The 21,304-nt window shown below is 35.6% G+C and overlaps 2 protein-coding genes across 2 annotated transcripts; one reads left to right on the top strand and one right to left on the bottom strand.

The window, feature by feature from the left end:
* Positions 1–104: 104 nt before the first annotated feature.
* On the bottom strand, positions 105–5,685 carry commd9 (COMM domain containing 9). The gene is made up of 6 exons (XM_059335704.1): positions 5,580–5,685; positions 4,616–4,732; positions 3,174–3,313; positions 1,481–1,515; positions 1,282–1,385; positions 105–639 (listed from the first exon to the last, which is right to left on the bottom strand). The coding sequence occupies exons 1-6, from the start codon at positions 5,631–5,633 to the stop codon at positions 502–504; spliced, it is 588 nt and encodes a 195-aa protein (XP_059191687.1). The 5' UTR covers positions 5,634–5,685; the 3' UTR covers positions 105–501.
* Positions 5,686–6,430: 745 nt separating this feature from the next.
* Positions 6,431–17,134, top strand: sh3gl3b (SH3-domain GRB2-like 3b). The gene is made up of 10 exons (XM_059335290.1): positions 6,431–6,653; positions 8,314–8,382; positions 8,472–8,544; positions 10,283–10,426; positions 11,408–11,541; positions 12,551–12,709; positions 12,793–12,896; positions 14,650–14,774; positions 14,866–14,919; positions 16,314–17,134. The coding sequence occupies exons 1-10, from the start codon at positions 6,609–6,611 to the stop codon at positions 16,523–16,525; spliced, it is 1,119 nt and encodes a 372-aa protein (XP_059191273.1). The 5' UTR covers positions 6,431–6,608; the 3' UTR covers positions 16,526–17,134.
* Positions 17,135–21,304: the final 4,170 nt, after the last annotated feature.

Below are 21,304 nucleotides of genomic sequence, written 5' to 3'. Positions count from 1 at the left end.
ATTAATTCATACTGTTTATTTCCACATTGGTGCAGTTTGAGGGTAATACATATACCTACATTATAGTCAATCTGATATTCTTTACTTCATGTTTGGACCCTTCATTTTTAAATATTTTATTATTTATTGTACGAAATTTCAACATGACAAATTTCCATCACAGAATGACAGCTATTAATTCCTACATTATCTGATGATCAAGAATTGAACAGTAATATTCTTGCAGTTTCAATATTGTGTATTTTCACTGATGCTAAATCAGTTATCACAATACATACATTTCTGTAAATCTATCAACTTGTTAATTAGTTCAGGATTAACAACCAGAAGAGAGAAAACAACAAATATTTTAAACAATGTGGAATGAAATCAGTCAAACGTGAAGATCTTTTACGCTGAAACAAAACATCAGCGACAGGCAGCTTCAGATTCAGTCTGTAAAGTCCACTGAGAGAGCTGTGATGTCATTATATGAACAAGCCAATCAGATGTCTCTAGTCCTCATTTCCCAGCGACCACAGACAACTGGTCTCTGATGCGTCCCAGTCCATCCAGTATGGTGTCCAGAGACTCGCGGCTCAGCTCCACCGTCACAGCGGAAACGGACTCACTGCCTGCTGTCGGACACGGATCCTCCATCTGAAAACACACAGTGCTCAGTACCAAGGTTATTATAGTTAACGAAAACTAACAAAATAACGAAAACTAAAATTGAAAAAACATTTTCGTTAACTGGAATAATAATAAAAACAAGAGTTTTTAAAAAAAAGATAACTAACTGAAACTGTATTGTGTGGTTACAAAACTAACTAAAACTAACTGAAATTATAGTGAAAATGTCCTTAGTTTTCGTCTTTGTCAACTTTTTTCATTCATAATTCAGTGTTTCTATTTCAACATGCAGAAACACATGGTAAATATGTTTACTGAGACTGGGATGTTTATGCTCCAACCAAAATACAAAACACCTGGAACTGTAAGAGTTAACAACCTTATTGGGGCTGAGATGATAAACCAAAGGAAATAAAGGCACATACCCATTAGAATAAAACTAAAACTAATAGAAACTAAACTAAAACTAAGCATTTTCAAAAACTAAAAACTAAACTAAAACTAGCAAACTCACTCTAAAAACTAACTAAAACTAACTGAATTTGAAAACAAAAATTCACAACGAAATTAAAACTAAAACTAATGAAAAATCCAAAACTATTATAACCTTGCTCAGTACACGAAGGTCACGTGACCGGAGTAGCTGGAGGTTGTGGTTCAGGTACTCACCTTCAGCTGAACAAGGCAGGTCGGGACGGACATCCGACTGATGGAGTCTGAGCCTGTAACCATGTCGACTCTCCAGTCCAACTCCTTCAGCTGGGGGAGAGAGACTACACACACACACACACACACATATATACAGTTTTAGGCTCACGGACACACACACTCAAGATGAAGATAAAACATGAATCTGGATTCAACTCACTCTGATCACTGAGAGCATCTGTTTTCCATGTTGGACTGAAAAACACAAGAGGGAGACGTGTGATGTCATTACAGCCTGCAGTGACATCATATTCAGCCAACCAATAAGAAGAGGAATAATCAATAATGCTTTACTTCACACATCTGTCACTTCTGTTCACATCTGTTAAACTTTTAGCACAAAATTCAACAAATAGATTTAAAGTTGGTAATAAAAATGTAATATCATTTAATATTTATTTGCAGTTAAAACACAATGAGTAAATGCAGCCAAGTAAAGAAGTATAAAGCACATAACACAAAAATGACATAGCAATAATTATGAGGCTAGTTGATGTTGAAAAATTATATTAACTAGTGGTGTCAACAATAATCGATTCAGCGATGCATCGCAATGCGGGGCATGCACGATTCAGCATCGATGCGGCAAAGTGCCATAATCGATTATGTTTATTTCCATTTGAATATTCAATGAGCCATGTGTTGATGCGCAGCACAGGTAAGCTAGCGGGACAAGCTGTTTTGATATGTTGTGACTGAAGTATGTGGTAGTATTTGACAGAACTTAACATTTACGTTTTTATAGAAAGTACTATTGTCTAATTGTCTAATTCCCACTGTATTTGCCTATTTAAAGTCGACTCGTTAACCTTACATTTTTGCGCCATGAAAACTAGCGATAGCTAGCTAGGTGGGATATCGCTAACGTCTTCCCTACCTCAGGAACAAGGGCTCGACATTTAGCTGATGTAAATTTCACCTCAGCAGGTTCCTTTTTTATGGCAGGAGGAGGCATTTCTCTTTCCTGACTCTTAGATGAACTCAGGCAGGAGATTCATTTTGTCATCTTTTCAAAATATAGCCAATAAAATCTATTGTTATTAGGCCTATCTGACTGCTTGTATTGCCTCATGACTGACGAAAAATGTCCCTTGTTGTGTGCAGTATAATTGTGATGCATCGCAATGCATCGTAGAATCGAATTGAATCGATTCGTTACCTGGTGAATCGTAATCGAATCGAATTGTGAGGGCAGTGCCAATGCACACCCCTAATATTAACGACTCAGGTAGCCTCTTAGTACTCTTATATAAAGGTGTAAATGCAGTTTTTAATTTGGTTTTAAATATGATTTCCTGCTGTAAATCCAACAGCCTCCATGATGTTTTGTTAGCTGGCTGATCTATGGGAGAATTATCCTGTCTTTATTCAAGAGCGTAGATTTTCAGTTTGAGAGCATGATTTTATTCCTTTTCAGTGAAACAGCTCCTTCTCATGCTCACATTTATTCTCCTCATGCTCACATTTTGTGCCCTTCACTCAGATTTCTGCTGCTTTCTTTAAAAAAGTTTGCTTGAACTCAAAAATCACATGCTTGTGCTCACATTTCTTCTTCTTGGACACAAACATATCGCTTGCATATAAATATGTCCTGCGCGCGCTCAGAACTAAAGTCTGCACTCTCAAAAGTTTGTGCTCGCACTCAGACCAAGCACGAACTCTCAGGTCGAGGTATCTCCTCAGAATAAAGGATGTCCCTTTGTCCCACTAGAAGGAGCTATGTCACTGAAAAGGAATAAAATCATGCTCTCAAACTAAAAATATACGCTCTTGAATAAAGAGAGGATAATTCTTCCATACTGATCGATCTGAGCGATCACTGTGAGGTTTGTTTTTGGTGTGGTGGGCCTCACCTGTTCTCCAGCAGGATCTTGGTGATCAGGTTCTTTAAGCTAGAGTGGAACGAGTCTGGGAAGAGCTCGAGGATCTGCTCCGGAGAGCTGAGATTATAGAAGAGGACGTGATGAGACAGAACATGGAGAGACTGGACCAGCTAGAGGATGAGGACAAACACACACACACACAAGTTTTGATCTGTTTATTGTGTGGTTCAACATCTGAAAGGGTAATTATATTTAGAAAATATGTTTATAAACAGATATTAATTTAGGCCCCGTTTACACGAGGACGCTCGCGGGTAAAAACAACAAAATATTTTATCGGAAGTGCCTTTCGTTTAGACGGTGACGGCGTTTTGGGGGCTTAAAGACGCAAAAATCTGAAACCACCTTCCAAAGTGGAAAAGTTAAATCCGCTCCGCCGTAGCGTGTCGTCTACACTGACAAGACGCAAAACTCTGATCTGATCTGCTCACGTCACGTATGTGTTTACGTCACATACATGCTCCAGTACAGGAAAATAAACAAACGTGGGATTATTTCCATGCGTCGGACCTTCAAGCTGCTCTGGCAGCTCTAATAAACTTACAGGAGTCTTTCCACCAAATGTACAGGATCTGTACAGATAGTATTAGTGAACAGAGAAGGATCTGGAATTACCTCTATCACATTTAGGATGCAGCAATTCGTGTGGCGTGAAAACTTCTGCATGCCCAAAGATGCTCTTATCGCTTTAAGTGATGCCGCCTGGCTGCATACAATCGAATTTCACACACTTTTGCATCACCGTATGCAGCAGATTTCCTCCCGAAAATGCTCGTCTAAACGCAGAATAAAAAGTGAAGACGCGACGCCACTTTTGCGTCTTCTGTTCAGACCGTCCTCGTGTAAACGTAGCCTTAATCTACACATTCTGCAGCTCTTCTGTGTGGAGTTCGCATGTTCTCCCCTTGTCAGCGTGGATTCCTCCCACAGTCCAAAAACACGCACTTAGGTTTAATTGGTGACGAGAGGTTTAAATGAGAGTGTGATTGTCTCTTTCTATGTGTCAGCCCTGTGATAGTCTGGAGACCTGTCCAGGGTGAACCCCGCCTCTCAACCCAATGTCAGCTGGGATCGGCCACGACCCGAGTGCGGATAAGCGGTTAAGGAAAATGAATGAATGCTCTAATTGTTAGTTGTTTATTCATATATTTAATTCCCAAACTTTTTTCTCATTATTAATTCATGTAATTTTGGCTTTCAGAACGGTGAATTGACTTTTAACAGCCTTTCCGAATATTATTTATTCATTCTCAACTCTCATTCACACAGAGTGAGAATGTATGTGGAATGGCCTAAAGTCTGAATTTCCTGCAAGCAAACGCGTAAAAAAAAAAAAGGCCCTTCGTGTATAACATTATTTTTTGGACTCATCTGAACCTCCAGCTGTGTGTGTGTGTGTGTGTGTGTGTTACCTGAGCAGCCTGGGCTGCAGAGATGCTGAGTGTGGCTGCCGTGGTCTCTGCCAGCCGACGACTTGGACCTCTGTGACTCTGAAGACAAACGTCCCTCACTGCGTCTTTAGACGGAGCCTCAGGAGACAATAACAGCTCAGAGTCAACAACAACAACAACAGATCACAGCTGGAGGGACTGTGGTCAAGAGACCTAATAAAACAACCAGCTCTGCTTCAGTTTTTTGCTTTTCAGAGGTAAATATTGTTCTTCTAAGTGCGCTACTATTTGTCTGACAGCATTATTTCATATTCAGATTACACTTTTTCTCCCTTTCTGTCCATTTAAAACCATGTGTCTCCAGATGTGTTTATTTTGATGGTTTCTGATTAACTGAAGGATGAATTGTCTCTTTTATTGTTGAGAAAATTCTTCAACTTCTTAATCTAAATACTCTGGATCAGCTGTAAAATGCATTATCATGAAGCTTAAAACAGGGTTGTTTTTCTTACTTTTGCGGTTCTCAAAGGACAGTGAAGCTACAAGCATTTGTATAAGCATATGTTAAGTACATTTTGCGGACTACATCTTTTTGCTAAAGTTAGGTTTTGAATTCAAGACTTCTACTTGTAGTGGAGTATTTTTACAGTGTGGTATTACTAGTTTTTCTACAGAAAAATCAGGATCTGAAAACTTTTTCCATCACTGTTAAAAACTGACGTACTGTCTGCGCTGTGGAAACATGACAGCTAATATCAACAACCCCACAACACTCAAAGAAGACAAACAAGTAAAAATAAATGTCTTAACTGAGTCTACATCCTCTTTTATTACAACAGGTCTGAAATGTATGAGACACGCCCATGCTAACTGGCTAAATTTTATTTATTCTAATAATATTAGTCAAACAGCTACACTATAAAACAAAATTTACTGTTTCAAATTAAACCCCGAGTGTTTTAAGGGTTTCAATTAGGATGAATACCTTCAAAAGAAGCTGTAAGTTCTCGAAATGTTCGCTTGAGACAGCGGCAGCCATGTTGACATGTGACGTTCGGCGACAGTCACGTGACAGTAACAGTTGGCCCTACTGCTCATGGGAAATGAAGTATTCGTAAGCAACATCTTTAGGAAAAGGAAAACGGCTCTGGATCAGGATAAACCTTTGCAGAAATTATTTTAAATTAAATTAAATTATTTTATTAAACCCTAACAATATAAATTAGAATATATATATATATATATATATATATATATATATATATATATATATTCTATAATATAAATTAGAATATATATATATATATATATATATATACATATATATATTCTAATTTATATTATATATAAACAAATACACTCATATTTTTATTATTATTTTTCCCCAAAAAAATTAGGAAAAGAAAAACGGCTCTGGATAAACCTTTGCAGAAATTATTTTAAATTAAATTATTTTATTAAACCCTAACAATATAAATTAGTATATATATATATATATATATATATATATATATATATATATATATATATTCTAATTTATATTATATATATAAACAAATATAGTCATATTTTTATTATTATTTTTACAATAGAAAAATAAAATATACTGACTGATACATGTATGGAGCCTTGTATTGTTGAATCAAAATACCTACGTAGATCATTTTAGCAAATAAAAAAATCCCCTTTTAACACCGTAAGCTTTTTAAGAAATACATACATTATGTTAAAAACATAGATATAAAGTTGCAATACATGCCTTTAGGCTACATGAACCTGATAATCAACCACAGACTGTATAGATAATCAATAAATAAATAATCAACGTAATATTTATAATAATACATTATGTAATATGACTATACAGGGTCTCATCCGGAGGGGCGGAGCGGCTCGGTGCAGTGAGTCTCTGCGGGGGACCGAGCATCTCAGACAGGATGGAGCCTGTTGGTAAGCGGTGGCCGCTCCGCTGATCCCCGGCCGGCCGGTGATTGTGTCCGGACCGCCGGTGAAGATGTCGGTCTCCGGGATGAAGAAGCAGCTCCACAAAGCCAGCCAGGTAACCGGGACCAAACCGGGGGAAAAACAGAGGCCGAGCTGGGTTAAACGACGCTAATGTGTTTTTTTATTTTGTTGTTGTTGTTGTTGTTTTTTCACTGAAACGGGGGATAGGATTAATGTGTGGGTCCGTTCAAGCTGTCCTCTGTGGTTTTACTGCGACACAGGGCCTGGCGGTAAACATCAATATCGATCCGTCACGTCACTATTAACCCACCGGTTCCATACGGATTCATCAGATCAGATGGAATTAAATGATTAATGGAAAAATAGGGGTTTTAACAGTGTTTCCCGCTTAAAAACCTGCAATGTACACGTTATTTAATATAACCATGATACGATTGTGGCTACTGCTGCTAATCTCTACTACTACCCCCAGTATTAAAAATGAGCAGCTACCATAAGGACTATTAACTACTGCTACTACTAATAAACTTTAACAGCTTCTACTACTACTGATCCTGAAACCACAGCTCAGCCAAAACTGGCTGCAGGAAGTACTCAACCTGCACTTAAAATGTTGCTTACTTAGGTAAAAGCATGCTAATATAATAAGGAAAATATAGGGCAAATCAGTTAATTTGGGATAAAAGTTAAATTCTACTTTTTATGGATTTCTGCTATATTTCTATAATGAAAACATTGTCTCAAGACAAATACTTTAAATATTTTCGACCTGCAAGCACATGAAGTACCCCGACCTCACTCCAGTTCCTCTAAAATTACATGTTTAGAGGAACTGGGACAGTTACTACTAGTTAGAAAAGAACATCAAAATATGTTACTTAATTGAAGAGTAATCGTATTTCTTTTTTTTTCTTGAATGGTTAAATACATATTTGCAGTTCTGTCATTAATACATTCATTCATGTGACAATTTTGATTTTATAAGCACTTCAGATGTTTTGTTTGCAAAAATCTTTAATTGAGTGGATTGTACTTAACCCATAAGAACCCAGACCCAGTAATCTTTAAAGGAAAATTATGGGGGATATAACACAGACCAAGTGAACCACATAGAACACATTTATGATGTTTTTAAAAAAAATACTACACCTAAATGTCAAAGATCTGTGATGTGACATAAACGTTACAGGGCGTTTATGGTATTTGTGTTCATAATATTTCTTGTTTTAAAATGAATAAACTAGACATTTTCTGCTTACAGAAACACAAATTTGACTTTTTCTTTGAATCTCCACAACATATCAAAATTGAGACATTAATAATGCCGTTTAACACCAAATTGTCACAAATTTTCAGATTTATTTTTAAGTAACACATTAATAATAAATGAAAAACAAATGACCATTTGCCTTTTTATTTGCATCTCCATAACATATATCAAAATTGTGACAGGAAATATGGTCAGAACAAGTTAAATGCAATACAGGAAACCCTATTAATGGGTTAGACTTGTTAAATGGGTTTAATCTTAAATTCTAGACGATTTAAAGTGTTTGTTACGAGGGTGTCACCATGGGTTCTTATGGGTTAAGAACAGTGCTTGAGGACAAGTACTTATTTACTTCCCATTACTTATATAATAATGCAAATATAGCTCCCTCTTACTACTGCTCTTATGGCTATAACACGACTACTTCAACCTCAGTAGCCTATTACATCTGCTGCTAACGTTACTTCCTCGACTCTTCCTGCAGCTGCTGAATGAGCGGCTGATGGGAGCTGAAGGAACAAAGATGGACGACGACTTCCTGAAGATGGAGAAGGTAAAATTGTGAATACAGCTTTTTATTGTGTATTTTTATTTACAGAGACCTCCATCTGATCACAACTGACTGCTTTATCTCTCTGTCAGAGTGTTGTGGTCATCCACTCTCTGCTGGTGGAGCTGTTGTCCAGAACTACAGAGTTCCTCCAACCAAACCCAGGTAATAAACAAAACATGCTGCAAGCTTCAAAAACTGTCAGTGAGAAGAACATCAGGTCTAAAGTTGTGTTGTGTGAACTGCATGTTTAAGTGGAGGCAACATCAGACTGAAGATGGAAACAGAGTGTCACAGTTCAGACAGTTCTGTCTGATACCAGGCAATCAGATTTGAGTCAGATATTTTTTTTAATTTTTTTTACACAAAACAGTTTACTTAAATCAGCTATTCTCAACCTTGGGGTCGGGACCCCAATTGGGGTCCCGAGATGATTTCTGGGGGTCGCCAAATCATTTTGGAAGTCAGCTCTGTCTCCACTGTGTTAAAGTGTTCATGTGTTTTAGTCTTTTTGGTCATTTAATGTCTTTTTTGGTCATTTTGTTTCTTTTTTGGGTCATTTTGTGTCTTTTTTTTGGTCATTTAATGTCTTTTTTGGTCATTTTGTGTCTTTTTTTGGTCATTTTGTGTCTTTTTTTGGTCATTTTGTTTCTTTTTTGGGTCATTATGTGTCTTTTTTGAGTCATTTTGTGTCTTTTCTGGTCATTTTGTGTCTTTTTTGTCATTTTGTGGTCATTTTGAGTCTTTTTTGGTCATTTTGTTTCCTTTTTTGTCATTTTGTTTCTTTTTTTGGTCATTTTGTGTCTTTTTTTGGTAATTTTGTGTCTTTTTTGGGTCATTTTGTGTCTTTTTTTGGTCATTTTGTTTCTTTTTTGGGTCATTTTGTGTCTTTTCTGGTCATTTTGTGTCTTTTTTGGTCATTTTGTGGTCATTTTGAGTCTTTTTTGGTCATTTTGTTTCCTTTTTTTGTTATTTTGTTTCTTTTTTTGGGTGATCTGAACTGTGCGCGTGAGATTGTGTTCAGTGAGCGGGGGTCGCGGACAACATGCATGTTAAATTGTGGGTCGCAACTCAAAAAGGTTGAGAACTACTGACTTAAATAGCGGCAAATTCTTAAAAATAAATTTCCTCCTTCTCCCTCATGTCAATGTCCAGAATCTCTGAATCTGTAAATATTATTTATTTCAAGAGTTTAGACCTAGTTCACAGTTTGTGACCTTGAGGCTTCAAGTATCTATATCACACTTTTTCAGCTATTATACTGGATCCTGATTGGCTCCAAACTAGTTGTGATGTCATAAATCCTGCAGGTACACCCAGGTGTTAAAGTGAGGTTTAACGTGAGCTGGAAGACACTTTCAGCCATTGAAAGTGAAAACTCTTTTATGAGAGAAAAGTCCAAAATGAAAATGAGTCTTCTTTATTATAAGGCCAAGCTGTTTCTTTTTGCATAACCGAGTCAAACAGAAGCAGTTCAAAGTGCTTTAAATGACATTTAAATTCACAGTTAAATTGGAAACTAAATGAAAATGTAATCAAATTTTATATTAAAAAAAAGATTCAAATATAAATGGCCAAAATAACCCAGAACCAGAAATTCAGCTATAGTACAATTAAGGTGCAGAAATAAACTGCCCTAAAAATATTTAAGAAAATAAAAGTGCATTAAAGAAATGAAATAAGTTTAAAGGTGTGATCATGCTAATAGGATTAGGAATGGTACACTCAAAAGTAATATTGTACATAAAAACAAACTTTAAATAATCCTTATTAAACATAATCTCAATGCAGTTTCTCTTTAACAAAGATATAAAACAAATACACATTAATTACAGTATAACCATCTTGTCTTCTAATCGGTGCCAATATGACGTAAATTTGTTTTATTTGTTTTTGTTTACAGCAGACAGAGCTAAACTGAGTATGCTCAACACGATGTCCAGGATTCGAGGGCAGGGGAAGTCGGTGGGTTACCCTCAGACAGAGGGCATGCTGGGAGACTGTATGATGCAGTACGGCCAGGAGCTCGGAGCTGCTTCTGAATTTGGTACAATGTTGGTTTCAACATTTTTTTTATGAACGATGCCTCTGTTGGAATGTGACAAACATTGAGAAAGGCACGAGTTTTAAGGACTAATTACATTTTGGAAATCTACAAATGTTTTGTACTTTATTCTTTCTATTTCAAAAAGTCTTATAATACATAATCAATCCTACTTGGATTGGACCATCTGATATTAAAACTCATGTACATTCAGATTTTAATTCAATTCAATTCAATTCAATTGGCTTTATTGGCATGACGTAACAATGTATATATTGCCAAAGCAAGCATCAGAAAAAAAGATAACAAGATAAGGAAAGCAATATTTACAATAAATTATTATATTTAAAAGAAAAGAAAAACTAATAATAAAAGAAAGCAATATTTACAATCATTGAATTACAATCAACATATAATTTATACAATCTAACTGTCCCAGCAAAAAAAGAAGAAAAAATAAAATAAAAACAAAAACACAAAACAACCAGAAACATAGACTGCTGCTAATCTAATCTACAGCTCTGTGACTCTTCCCCGAGGAGGAGCGGCAGTTTTTCCTCATCTGACCATTTTAAAAAACCTTTTTTGACGGATTCAAATTTTTGGAAATATGTTTCTCTAATTAGTTCATATTTTTTACATTTTGTTTTAACTAACTAGTGCAGTGCCCATAGGAAGTATGTATTCGTAAATTACATGCCACACTACAACGTCTGCAACTCCATAAAACACTTACTTTTCATAAGGTACCACACCATCCAGCACATACACATTGAACATTGATATTCACTGGAAACTATTAGAATATTGGAAAATCCAACCTTGTAGCGCACTTTAAAACTCCGAAAGATAGGGAGGCTCAATAGACTTACAGTTGAGATGAGTCAGGCGTGGAAATCCAGAGTGAATTGCTTTTGTATATATAGATTTTAATCCTAGCATACTTTAACGTTTTTTCCTCTGGTTGGTCCTCATCCTGTTCAGGCGGAGCTCTGACTGATGTGGGTGAAGCTCTGCAGCAGGTCGCTCAGGCCAAAGATGCTCTGGATGTTGACGTCAAACGCACCTTCATCGACCCTCTGCAGGAGCTCCATAACACAGAGCTGAAGGAGATCAGGGTGAGAGGAGGCTCGTGTTCATCAAGACACAGAAATGCATACATAGATATTACTATACTCCTATGAAGCTTTTTAGAATGCGTTTAGTAGAAGACAACAGATGTTGGAAGTGTAAGGGAGACGATGGTACATTTTTGCATGCCTTTTGGGAATGTCCAGTGGTATTACCTTTCTGGAGAAAAGTATTAAGGAAACTGGGAGATTGGCTGGGATGAAGATTACCAGAATCTCCACTGTTTTGTCTCCTGGGAGATAGTACACTTTTGTCACAAGATGTCAACAAAGGGCAGCACTAAATTGAAAACTAAAATGCTCTAATAACTGCAGGCCTCATTACCGCAGCAAGGCTGATACTGAGGAACTGGAAGAGCATGTGCACGCCAGGGCTTGCAGAGTGGACCCAACTGATGACAGAGACTGACTCTTTTGAATATATGATTGCCAGGAAAAACAATGTTAAAGGGAATTTCCATTTAGTATGGGATTATTTCGTTCGATACATTAAGGACTTGTCACAGTAAGCATATGTTGTTGTCCTCGTTTTGGGTTGATTGCCTGGTTTTCTTAAATTTTTAAATTTTTTTATTTTATTTTATTTTATTTTTTTTATTTTATTTATTTATTTATTTTTCTGTCTGTTTTTGGTGTCTCAGCTGTTTGTAAATGTTTGTATTATATGTTGAAAAATTAAAAATTAAATAAATACTTTAATAAAAAATTAAAAATAAAAAAAAAGACAGAAATGCAAAACTGATGCACATATTCATATCCGAGATCAAAGATTTTACTGTGTTGTTTTTTTAAAGATGAGACATTAAATAAAATGACCTTTTATGGCAAAGGTAAAGTTTTGCAAGGTCACATATTTGTCCAACTTTAAATAGAATTTTCATATGCAGAATATAATTTTAAAAAAACAGGAACTGCTCAAAGTCTAAATAAGGATTTCTGTCCAAATACTTACTAACCATGTGTGTATTCTTGACCTTTACTCTGATTGGTTCCTCAGTACCAGCTGAAGAAAGTGAACGGTCGTCGGCTGGATTTTGACTACAAGAGGAGACGAAAAGGGAAAGTCCCAGCTGAAGAGGTCCAACAGGCCTGTGACAAATTCATCACTTCCAAAGAGATGGCAGAGAGGAGCATGTTCACTCTGCTGCAGAGTGACGTGAGTCTGATAGCAATAAGGTGCAGAGGTGGAGGAAATATTCACATCCTTTACTTAGGTAATCGTGATGTTTCCTCCTGCAGGTGGATCAGCTCCGTCGCCTGGCAGCTCTGGTCGCTGCCCTGCTGGACTTTCACCACAACGCCCACCGCACCCTGCTGGGTCTCCTTGGCAACATGCAGGCCAGGTGAGCCCATCTTCAACTCATCATGTCTCTCCAGAGGGAAGACCTCAGCATCACTGTTACGACCTTAGTTTGAGGTCTAGGGGTCACAGGAAGTAACATATTTGGTAACATAAAACTATGCAGAAAAATGGCTGCATGGACTCAAAGTTAAACAATTATAATATTTATTAACAGGCAAATGGAATAAACAGAGATAAACCAACTATGTAGCACAGAAAAAGGAAGCAGCTAAATCTTCAGGGTCTCCAAGGCCAAAATAAGAAACAAAAGTCAATCACTATCTGGAAAATAAGATTCAGCTAAATCTACCAAACAAAACAGACAATGCTAAGCTCCCTAAATAAGCAAAAACAGGAGAAAACAGGTTAACAGAAATGGCAGAGAACCCCTACCAGGCTTCCAGACACTCTAACAAGTTGACTCTATATGTAGCTGTGAGACAAAACACAGAGCAGCTACAACACAAACTATATGCAGTCAACCAGAGCAGGTCAGTGGCAAGAGAGAGGGGAGAGGGGATCTGGAGGTAGATAACAGCTCTCCTGACGAGCAGATCACACTCAGGTGTGAGTGAACAGGTATGCAGAGAGGGGCGTGGCAGGACCTGAAACACACAGAGAGAGGAGAACACACCTGTCCTCCAGAAAGAGGCTTAGAGACAGTCCACAGCCGTAACAATCACCAAAATCAATACAATCCTACACCTGGTGTTGATAAATACTAGTGTACAAATTAGAAGACGAAGATTACTTTATTAATCCCACAATGGGGAAATTCAACCTCTGCATTTAACCCAACCTTTTTTTTACACACAAGTGAACACACCATGCAAGGAGCAGTGGCCCGGGGAGCAGTGGAGGGGGGTTAGATGCCTTGCTCAAGGGCACTTTAGTCCTGGACCTGTCAGTACCGGGATTAAGATAAAAGATAAAATGAAACTTTATTAATCCAGATAGGCATTGCTGTGCAGCAGCTGTGATACAAAGTAGGTGTGCATTCAAAGTGCATATTAAACAAAATATAAACAATAAAAAATATAAAGAATGCACCAGAAATATAAACATATATAAAATAATGGTAATTCAAAAGAGATACATGCTGAAAAGTAAACAATAAACGGTGAGGATTATAAAAATAAACAAGTTGAAGTGTAACAACCTCAAGAAAGGCTCTTCACAAAAAGGGTCAAAACATAATTCAAGGGTCAGGGTATGCCATAAAGAAACGATATGACATGAATTACCAACAAACAATTGAACACTAAACCAAAACGAACTAAAAAATAGCAAACGTATTACTAGACGGCTTTAGCAATGCAGACAAGAAATTGCTTTATATTCTTTTAGCAGCAAGCAAAAAGGCCGTTACCAGGAGATGGCTCAAACCTGAGCAACCACAAAATGAGGACTGGATCAACATCATACAAGACATCTACACAATGGAAAAAGTGACTTTTCATCTAAAGTTAAAAATGGACTAATTTTACAAAACCTGGTCAAAATGGACAGAATATGTTAAGCCTACAAGTTCTGATTTTATATAAAACTGTCATTTAACTAACAAAGACTGCTGCAAAGAATGATGATAGGAGAAAATGATGACGCTGTGAGGTATTGGTACCCCCCACCCCAACTGTTCTTGTTCTTTGTTCTGGATAAAATGTTTAAAAAAATTCCTCAATAAAAAGTGAATTTAAAAAAAAAAAAGTTTTAATAAAGTTTTAAATGTTCTGTCCACATTTTTTTTTAAACAGGCTGACTGCGGCCAGTAACAAACCAGAACGACGGTTCAGACCGAAAAAGATCCGACTCAGAAGTGAACACAATGCCACCATCGGATTCCACCACCAGCCGTCGATCACATCTACTATTTCCTCAGGTTTTCTCCTATAAAATACCATTCCACTTTCACATTTCAGTGTCTAATACTGTAATATTTTTGAAAATTAATTTTCCTCTTTCTGTGACAGGAGAGCAGTTCACAGTGTTACCGTCCAGACCCGGCAGCCCCATCTCCTGTTACGGTAAGAAAATACTGACATCCACTAACAAACCTCGAGAAGCAACACAAAGATTTAAGATTTATATTTCTACCAGATTTAGATGTATGCTTTATCTGGAGTCATTTTAAACTATGTGTTTCTTCAGTTTTTGATTTATACAAAATAAATTGTTTGTTGTCATACTATTGAAAAGTATTTTCCATAGCTGTTGCACAAAGTACTAAGATTAATTACTTGAGTGAATTTTATAAAAATGTTAGTTAGTTATGTTGTTAAAGCATATCATTTTGAAATTAATGGTAGAATTATATCATGTGTATACGTACAAAGGCCTGTCTAACCTTAAAATACAGATTAATTACTTGAGTCAAAGTAGTAATACAACACTGTAAAAAATACTCTTTTACGTAAAAGTCCTGCATTCAACCTGCTGTTTAATCAAAAGTTCAAAAATGTTTGAATCATTATATTATTGGATTATAATTTTTTTTTTTTTTTTTTGAAAAATCTTTTTATTGATATTTGTAATTAAACAAAAAACAGGTTACAGATTCTGTAAGTGTACACAATAACTCCCCCCTTTCCCCCACCCATCCCACCCCATTGTCCCATATCCTCTACAAAAAAAAAAGAAAAAAAAAAAGGAGAATACAACAGAGAAAGTAATGCAATAAGGAAAACAGGAGAGAAAAAAAGAAAAAAAAAGAAAAAAAGGTAACAGCTGAATCGACTGCTAAAATAAAAAAAGGCTATACATGTATATATACACATATATATACATATACATATATATACATATATATATACATATATACATACACACATATACACATATATATACATATATATACATACACATATACATACGTACATACACACATACATACACACATATATACACACATACATACATACATACATACACAAATATATACACTCGACTGCTAAAATTAAAAAAAGGCTATACATGTATATATATATATATATATACATATATACATACACACATATATATACATATACATATATATACATACACATATACATACGTACATACACACATACATACACATATATACACACATACATACACAAATATATACACTCGACTGCTAAAATAAAAAAAGGCTATACATGTATATGTATATATATATATATATATATATATACATATATACATACACACATATACACATATATATACATATACATATATATACATACACATACACATATACATATACGTACATACACACATACATACACATATACACACATACATACATACATACATACACAAATATATACACATAAATATCAAAAGTTCAAAAATGTTTGAATCATTATATTATTGGATTATAATTTTTGATTAAATCATTTTCTCTCTCTCTATGTTTCTGTGTCTCTCGCCCCAGCTGACAGTCAGCTGGTCCTGGATCAGCCCTGCTGCCGGGCTCTATATTCCTTTCACTCGAGCCACGAGGGCGAGCTGAGCTTCAAGGAGGGCGACGTCATCATCCTCGCAAATCAGGTCGACCCCAACTGGTACGAGGGCTCAATCGGCAGCCAGTCGGGACTGTTCCCCATCAGCTACGTCAATGTGCTGGTGCCTCTGCCGTTACCGTGACGACACATCAAACATATCCACACTGAATGCAGAAATCAGATCGTACGTGTTTGAGTGTGGGGGGTTTTTCTCGACGATATGCAACTTTTCAGCTTCTTATTTGCACTTTTTTCACAAGCGACTCAGCAGGCGACTTGTCTGTTTTACTGGGAAAGAAGGCCATAGTTTCTACACTGTAGAGCACTTTAGTTTCTGACCTCATGTTTAAAAAATTAAAACACCAGTCGCTCAAGAGAGGCTAAGTCAGTAGATGTAGACATTTTTAGAATAATGTGTGTTTCCCTTTAAGACATTTGCCTTCATTTGCCTGCACAAAACTGCTCCTGCCTTCACATTAGTGCACATTTCTATTTCTAGACTTCACACCAGTTTGATTCTATCTGAATTTTTCAGTGAGATAGACTGCAGACTGCATGCATGAAATATACAATTTCATGACAAGTATAAATAAAAGATACTATTATGTAAGTTTAATGTACACTGCCGTTGAAAAGTTTGGAATCTCCTGCCACTGAAACGTGATCAGGTCCAGTCTAAAAAATTGTCAAAAGTATCAGTACTTTGATACTTTTTCAATACACTGAAAAAAGAAAATAGTTGAACCAACTTAATTGAATTGTTTCATTTGGTAACACCTAAATGAATTAAGTTCTTTCAAATGAATTTAATAAATTGGATTAACACAACTGATTTTAAATTAATTTGAAAGAACTTAATTCATTTAGGTGTTACCAAATGAAACAATTCAATTAAGTTGGTTCTTTTTTCAGTGTACCACATGTTTAAAATGAATACAAACAGAATTTAAAGTCATTCTTATTCTCCTTCAAATGTAAATATTGCATTTAGTGTCTGAATTATACTGTTTTTTACCTCTGTTTAAATAGATCTTATTGAAGGAGAAAAAGAAAAGGATAACAGCTGATTCATAACTTTTCAGAGGTAGTGTACATGTAGTGTGTACAGTGTGGCTGGGCGTTGTTGTGTGTTTTGGGCTGACAGCAGCAATCGTCAGTGTGTTTCACTTTGTGCATGCACTTAAAGCAAAGTTATTGTTACTCATTGGCACTTTATCGGATTTATGAGACTCAGGCCGTGAAATGCTTCATGTTTAATTAACCAAACATTTTTTTTCAAAAGATTAAATTACGTTTTGCCTTTGACGTGAGCTCTCCACTGAAAGAAGGTGTTCCACCCGTCAGTTCTGCTGCTGTAGATTAATTTGTACAAGAAAATTATGAACTGAAAAAACAGAAAAGAGTTTTACATTTAACCTCCACACAGATTACAGACAAGACATTGATGCAGGTTCCATCAAGAGGCCTCTTTCAATGTAATTAAATAGTTCCAAATAACATTTGTAATGTTATGAATCCCATTATGTAGAGCTTAAGCTGCCATTATAATAAATACAAATATAAACAGTAAAAAAAAGAAAGAAAAAAAGCTTCAGTTGTCACATAAATATGCAGGTTAATTTGAATATAAATTCAAAAAAATGAAAAGAGAAAATAATTATTTTATTTTCGTATTAATTTATTGTCATTACTTACTTCCCAATTCATGAGGAAATACAGAGGTAAATAAAAAGTAAAATTAATATGGAAATGAATAAATATGGAATAAAAAAACTGAGATCATACTTAAATAACTCATAAATATGTATTTATTTTTCAATTTCTATTCATGTTCATAAAAAAATGATAATAAACTTGAAAATAAAAATCTAATTCCACAATAGCATGAATGCAATATTGCAACACATTATAATTTCAATAAAGTGCCCAATAAGATGTGTAATTAACCAACTGACACATGGAAAACGTTGGGCCTGAAATGTTTCCATGGGGACCTGACATAAATATCTGCTTTAGTTTGCAGCTAAAGAAAACTTCATGAAACTCACACAACGCATTCAAAGGGTCTTAATAGTGTTTCTGCACGTTTTTGGTAAATTTACTGTAAAACACTTAATAGAAGTTAAATAATCAGATCTGTAGTAGATTATTACATATTGTTATAAACATAACTGCTATAGTTAAAGGAACAGTCCAACATTTTACAGGTCTGGGACCAGTTTTTTCTTAATGTAGGTTAAAGGCTAAAAACTTTTCTTGGGAAAGCAAGGACAGTATGCAGATATATATGAGCTTCTATCATGAACAACAGAAGAAGTTGAATCCTACATGTGTTAATATGACAGTTTAGGAGATGTTGGCAGATGTGGAAGAAGTTCTCAAATCTTTTACTTTAGTAAAAACCAAAAAAACTCAGGTAAGGTAAGATTACCTGAGAATTAAAAGCCCACTACTTCTTCTACTAATACTTCTGCTGTTTGTGGTCCTATGTGCAATTTTGAGGCAATTTGAATTAATCTGCATTTATATTTCTTAGTTAATAGTCATTATTTGGTTTTTAAACATCCGAAAATACAGAAAACATATCACTGTTGGATTAAAAAGTAAATTAACTTTGTTACTTACTGGTTGCTGGAAGGTGTATCTTTACTTTTGTTGGAGCTAGGCTAGCAGTTTCCCTCTGCTTTAAGTCTTTTTGCTAAGCTAAGCTAAACTAAGCTAAGCTAAACAGCACTTGTACAGGACCCAGAAACGAAATCCATCTTCTCCTCTGGCTCCCAAAATTTTGGACTGTCCCTTTAAAATAAACTATTTTACATAGATTCAACCTCTCTAGTTAATATAGATTACTGTAGCTGATACTGTATAAAGTAAATACTGTCATGGCTTTAAATTAGACTAATGTAAGTGAAACCAACAGATTTTACACGATAAACACATAAATTCACTTGAATTTAGTGAAAGGACGTGTTCGTTTTATATGAATTTTATTCAGCTTTGTTTCATTTAAGACACCAGTAGGCACAAATAACACAAATTAGATTGTATTTATCTCATTCAGGGCGACAGTCTGTCTGTTTATTTTTAGTTTAAAACACAAACAGAATGATCCTGAAAATTGCAGTTTACTTTTATGACATTTTGATGTATTTGAACATGCTTTTTCTCTTGTTAAAGTTGTTTTACGTTCTGTTAAATAATTAGCTTTAAGGAAAAATGACCAATTTCTTTTCAAATTCAACTGAATGTGATATTTGAAATACATTTTCAAACAGGTTGAAATGTATTATTCCTCTGAGCACACACAGATGTTTGTTGTACAAAGACAAGAATCACTGAGAATGTATTTGCAATAAATCTGCAATTTCTCTGAGTAATAAATAATTTCAGGTCTGGTTTTATTTTTCCCCTCAGTGAATTCTTGCTGTCTAGTCATACACACATTTCACATAAACACATACATTTTATTAATTTTCTCCTTTTTTGCACTTGTATATGTACTATTAATAGTCACTGCTGGAACGTAACTAAAGTGCATGCTCTCAAGTACTGTACAGATTTGAGGTACTAGTACTTTGCTTGAGTCTTTTCTTTTCATGCCACTTTATTCTTATACTCAACATTTAATTGGGAAATGTTTCTGCACTGAAACTATTTTATCAGTTGAAGTAATTTTATATACATATTTGTATGGTTCCAGCTTCACAAATGTGAAAATTTGCTGTTTTTCCTTTGAGTAATGTTAATAATTGCAATAATTTAGTGATCATGTTGAGGTCTGGACTGTTGGTTCGACAAAACTACATTGTGATGGTGTCACTTTGGGCTCCAGGTAATTGTGATGCAGTTTCTCACCATTTTCACATTTTTTTCTAGAAAAAATAATCAGCACATTAGTCCATATTGAAAGTAAAAATTAGGTAACATTTCTAAATAAATCAAAGTGAGTTATTATGTCATACTATATTATATTATTATTACTACTATTATATTGCACCTAATGCTGAATGTTATGCCTTATACTTTACTATATTATACCATAATAAGTTAATATATTCTATAAGCTTACTACATCATTTAGTATTTACAGTATTATTGTTTTGCTTTTGGTGTACATGCTGCTATTAACCACACAATTATCACTTTACATTCTAACTTTGTCTTTAAAAGCTCTTGTATAGTTCATGTTTTAACTTCTACTCTTATTCAAATTCAAAATTACTTAATTTATCCTAGAGGGGAAATTCAGTTACTCTGTTAGCTCTTGGAGAATTAGAGGGGGCTTGAACCTGCGGAAAATCTATGATCATTATTTGCTTAGTCTTTGAGGTGTTCAGTAGGAGATAGTTCTCGTGACTCCAGGCTCCAAGGCTTTTATCAGATCCCTATATTCAGATTCCTGTCCATTCCTGATACACGCCACAATAGCAGTGTCGTCCGAGTACTTCTGGATGTGGCAGGACTCAGAGTTGTATTTGAAGTCCGCTGTGTACAGTGTGAACAGGAGTGGAGCCAGAACAGTGCCTTGTGGAGCCCCTGTGCTGCTCATTAATGTCCCAGAAACACAGTTCCCCAACCTGACATACTGTGAGCTACCTGTCAGGTAATCTGTGATCCAGGAGATGAAGGAAAGATCCACTTCCATCTCTGTCAGCTTGTTTTTGACTATGTTGGGTTGGATGGTGTTGAATGCGCTTGAAAAATCAAAGAACAGACAGCATCGTTCGCTCCCATGTGTTGTTTGTATGCAAACTGCAGGGGGTCGAGTTTGTCTTTGACCTCAACTCTCAGTAGGCGTAGAATCAGCCGCTGAAGTGAGGACTACTAGTCTGTAGTCATTAAGTTCAGCTGGACATTTTCTTTTTAGTACCGGCACAACACAGGAAATTTTCCAAAGTGCCGGCACTCGCCCCAACTGTAG

This window comes from Centropristis striata, chromosome 6 (assembly GCF_030273125.1).
Source record: "Centropristis striata isolate RG_2023a ecotype Rhode Island chromosome 6, C.striata_1.0, whole genome shotgun sequence".
Lineage (NCBI taxonomy): Eukaryota > Metazoa > Chordata > Actinopteri > Perciformes > Serranidae > Centropristis > Centropristis striata.
This window is presented reverse-complemented; position numbering and strand designations above follow the sequence as displayed.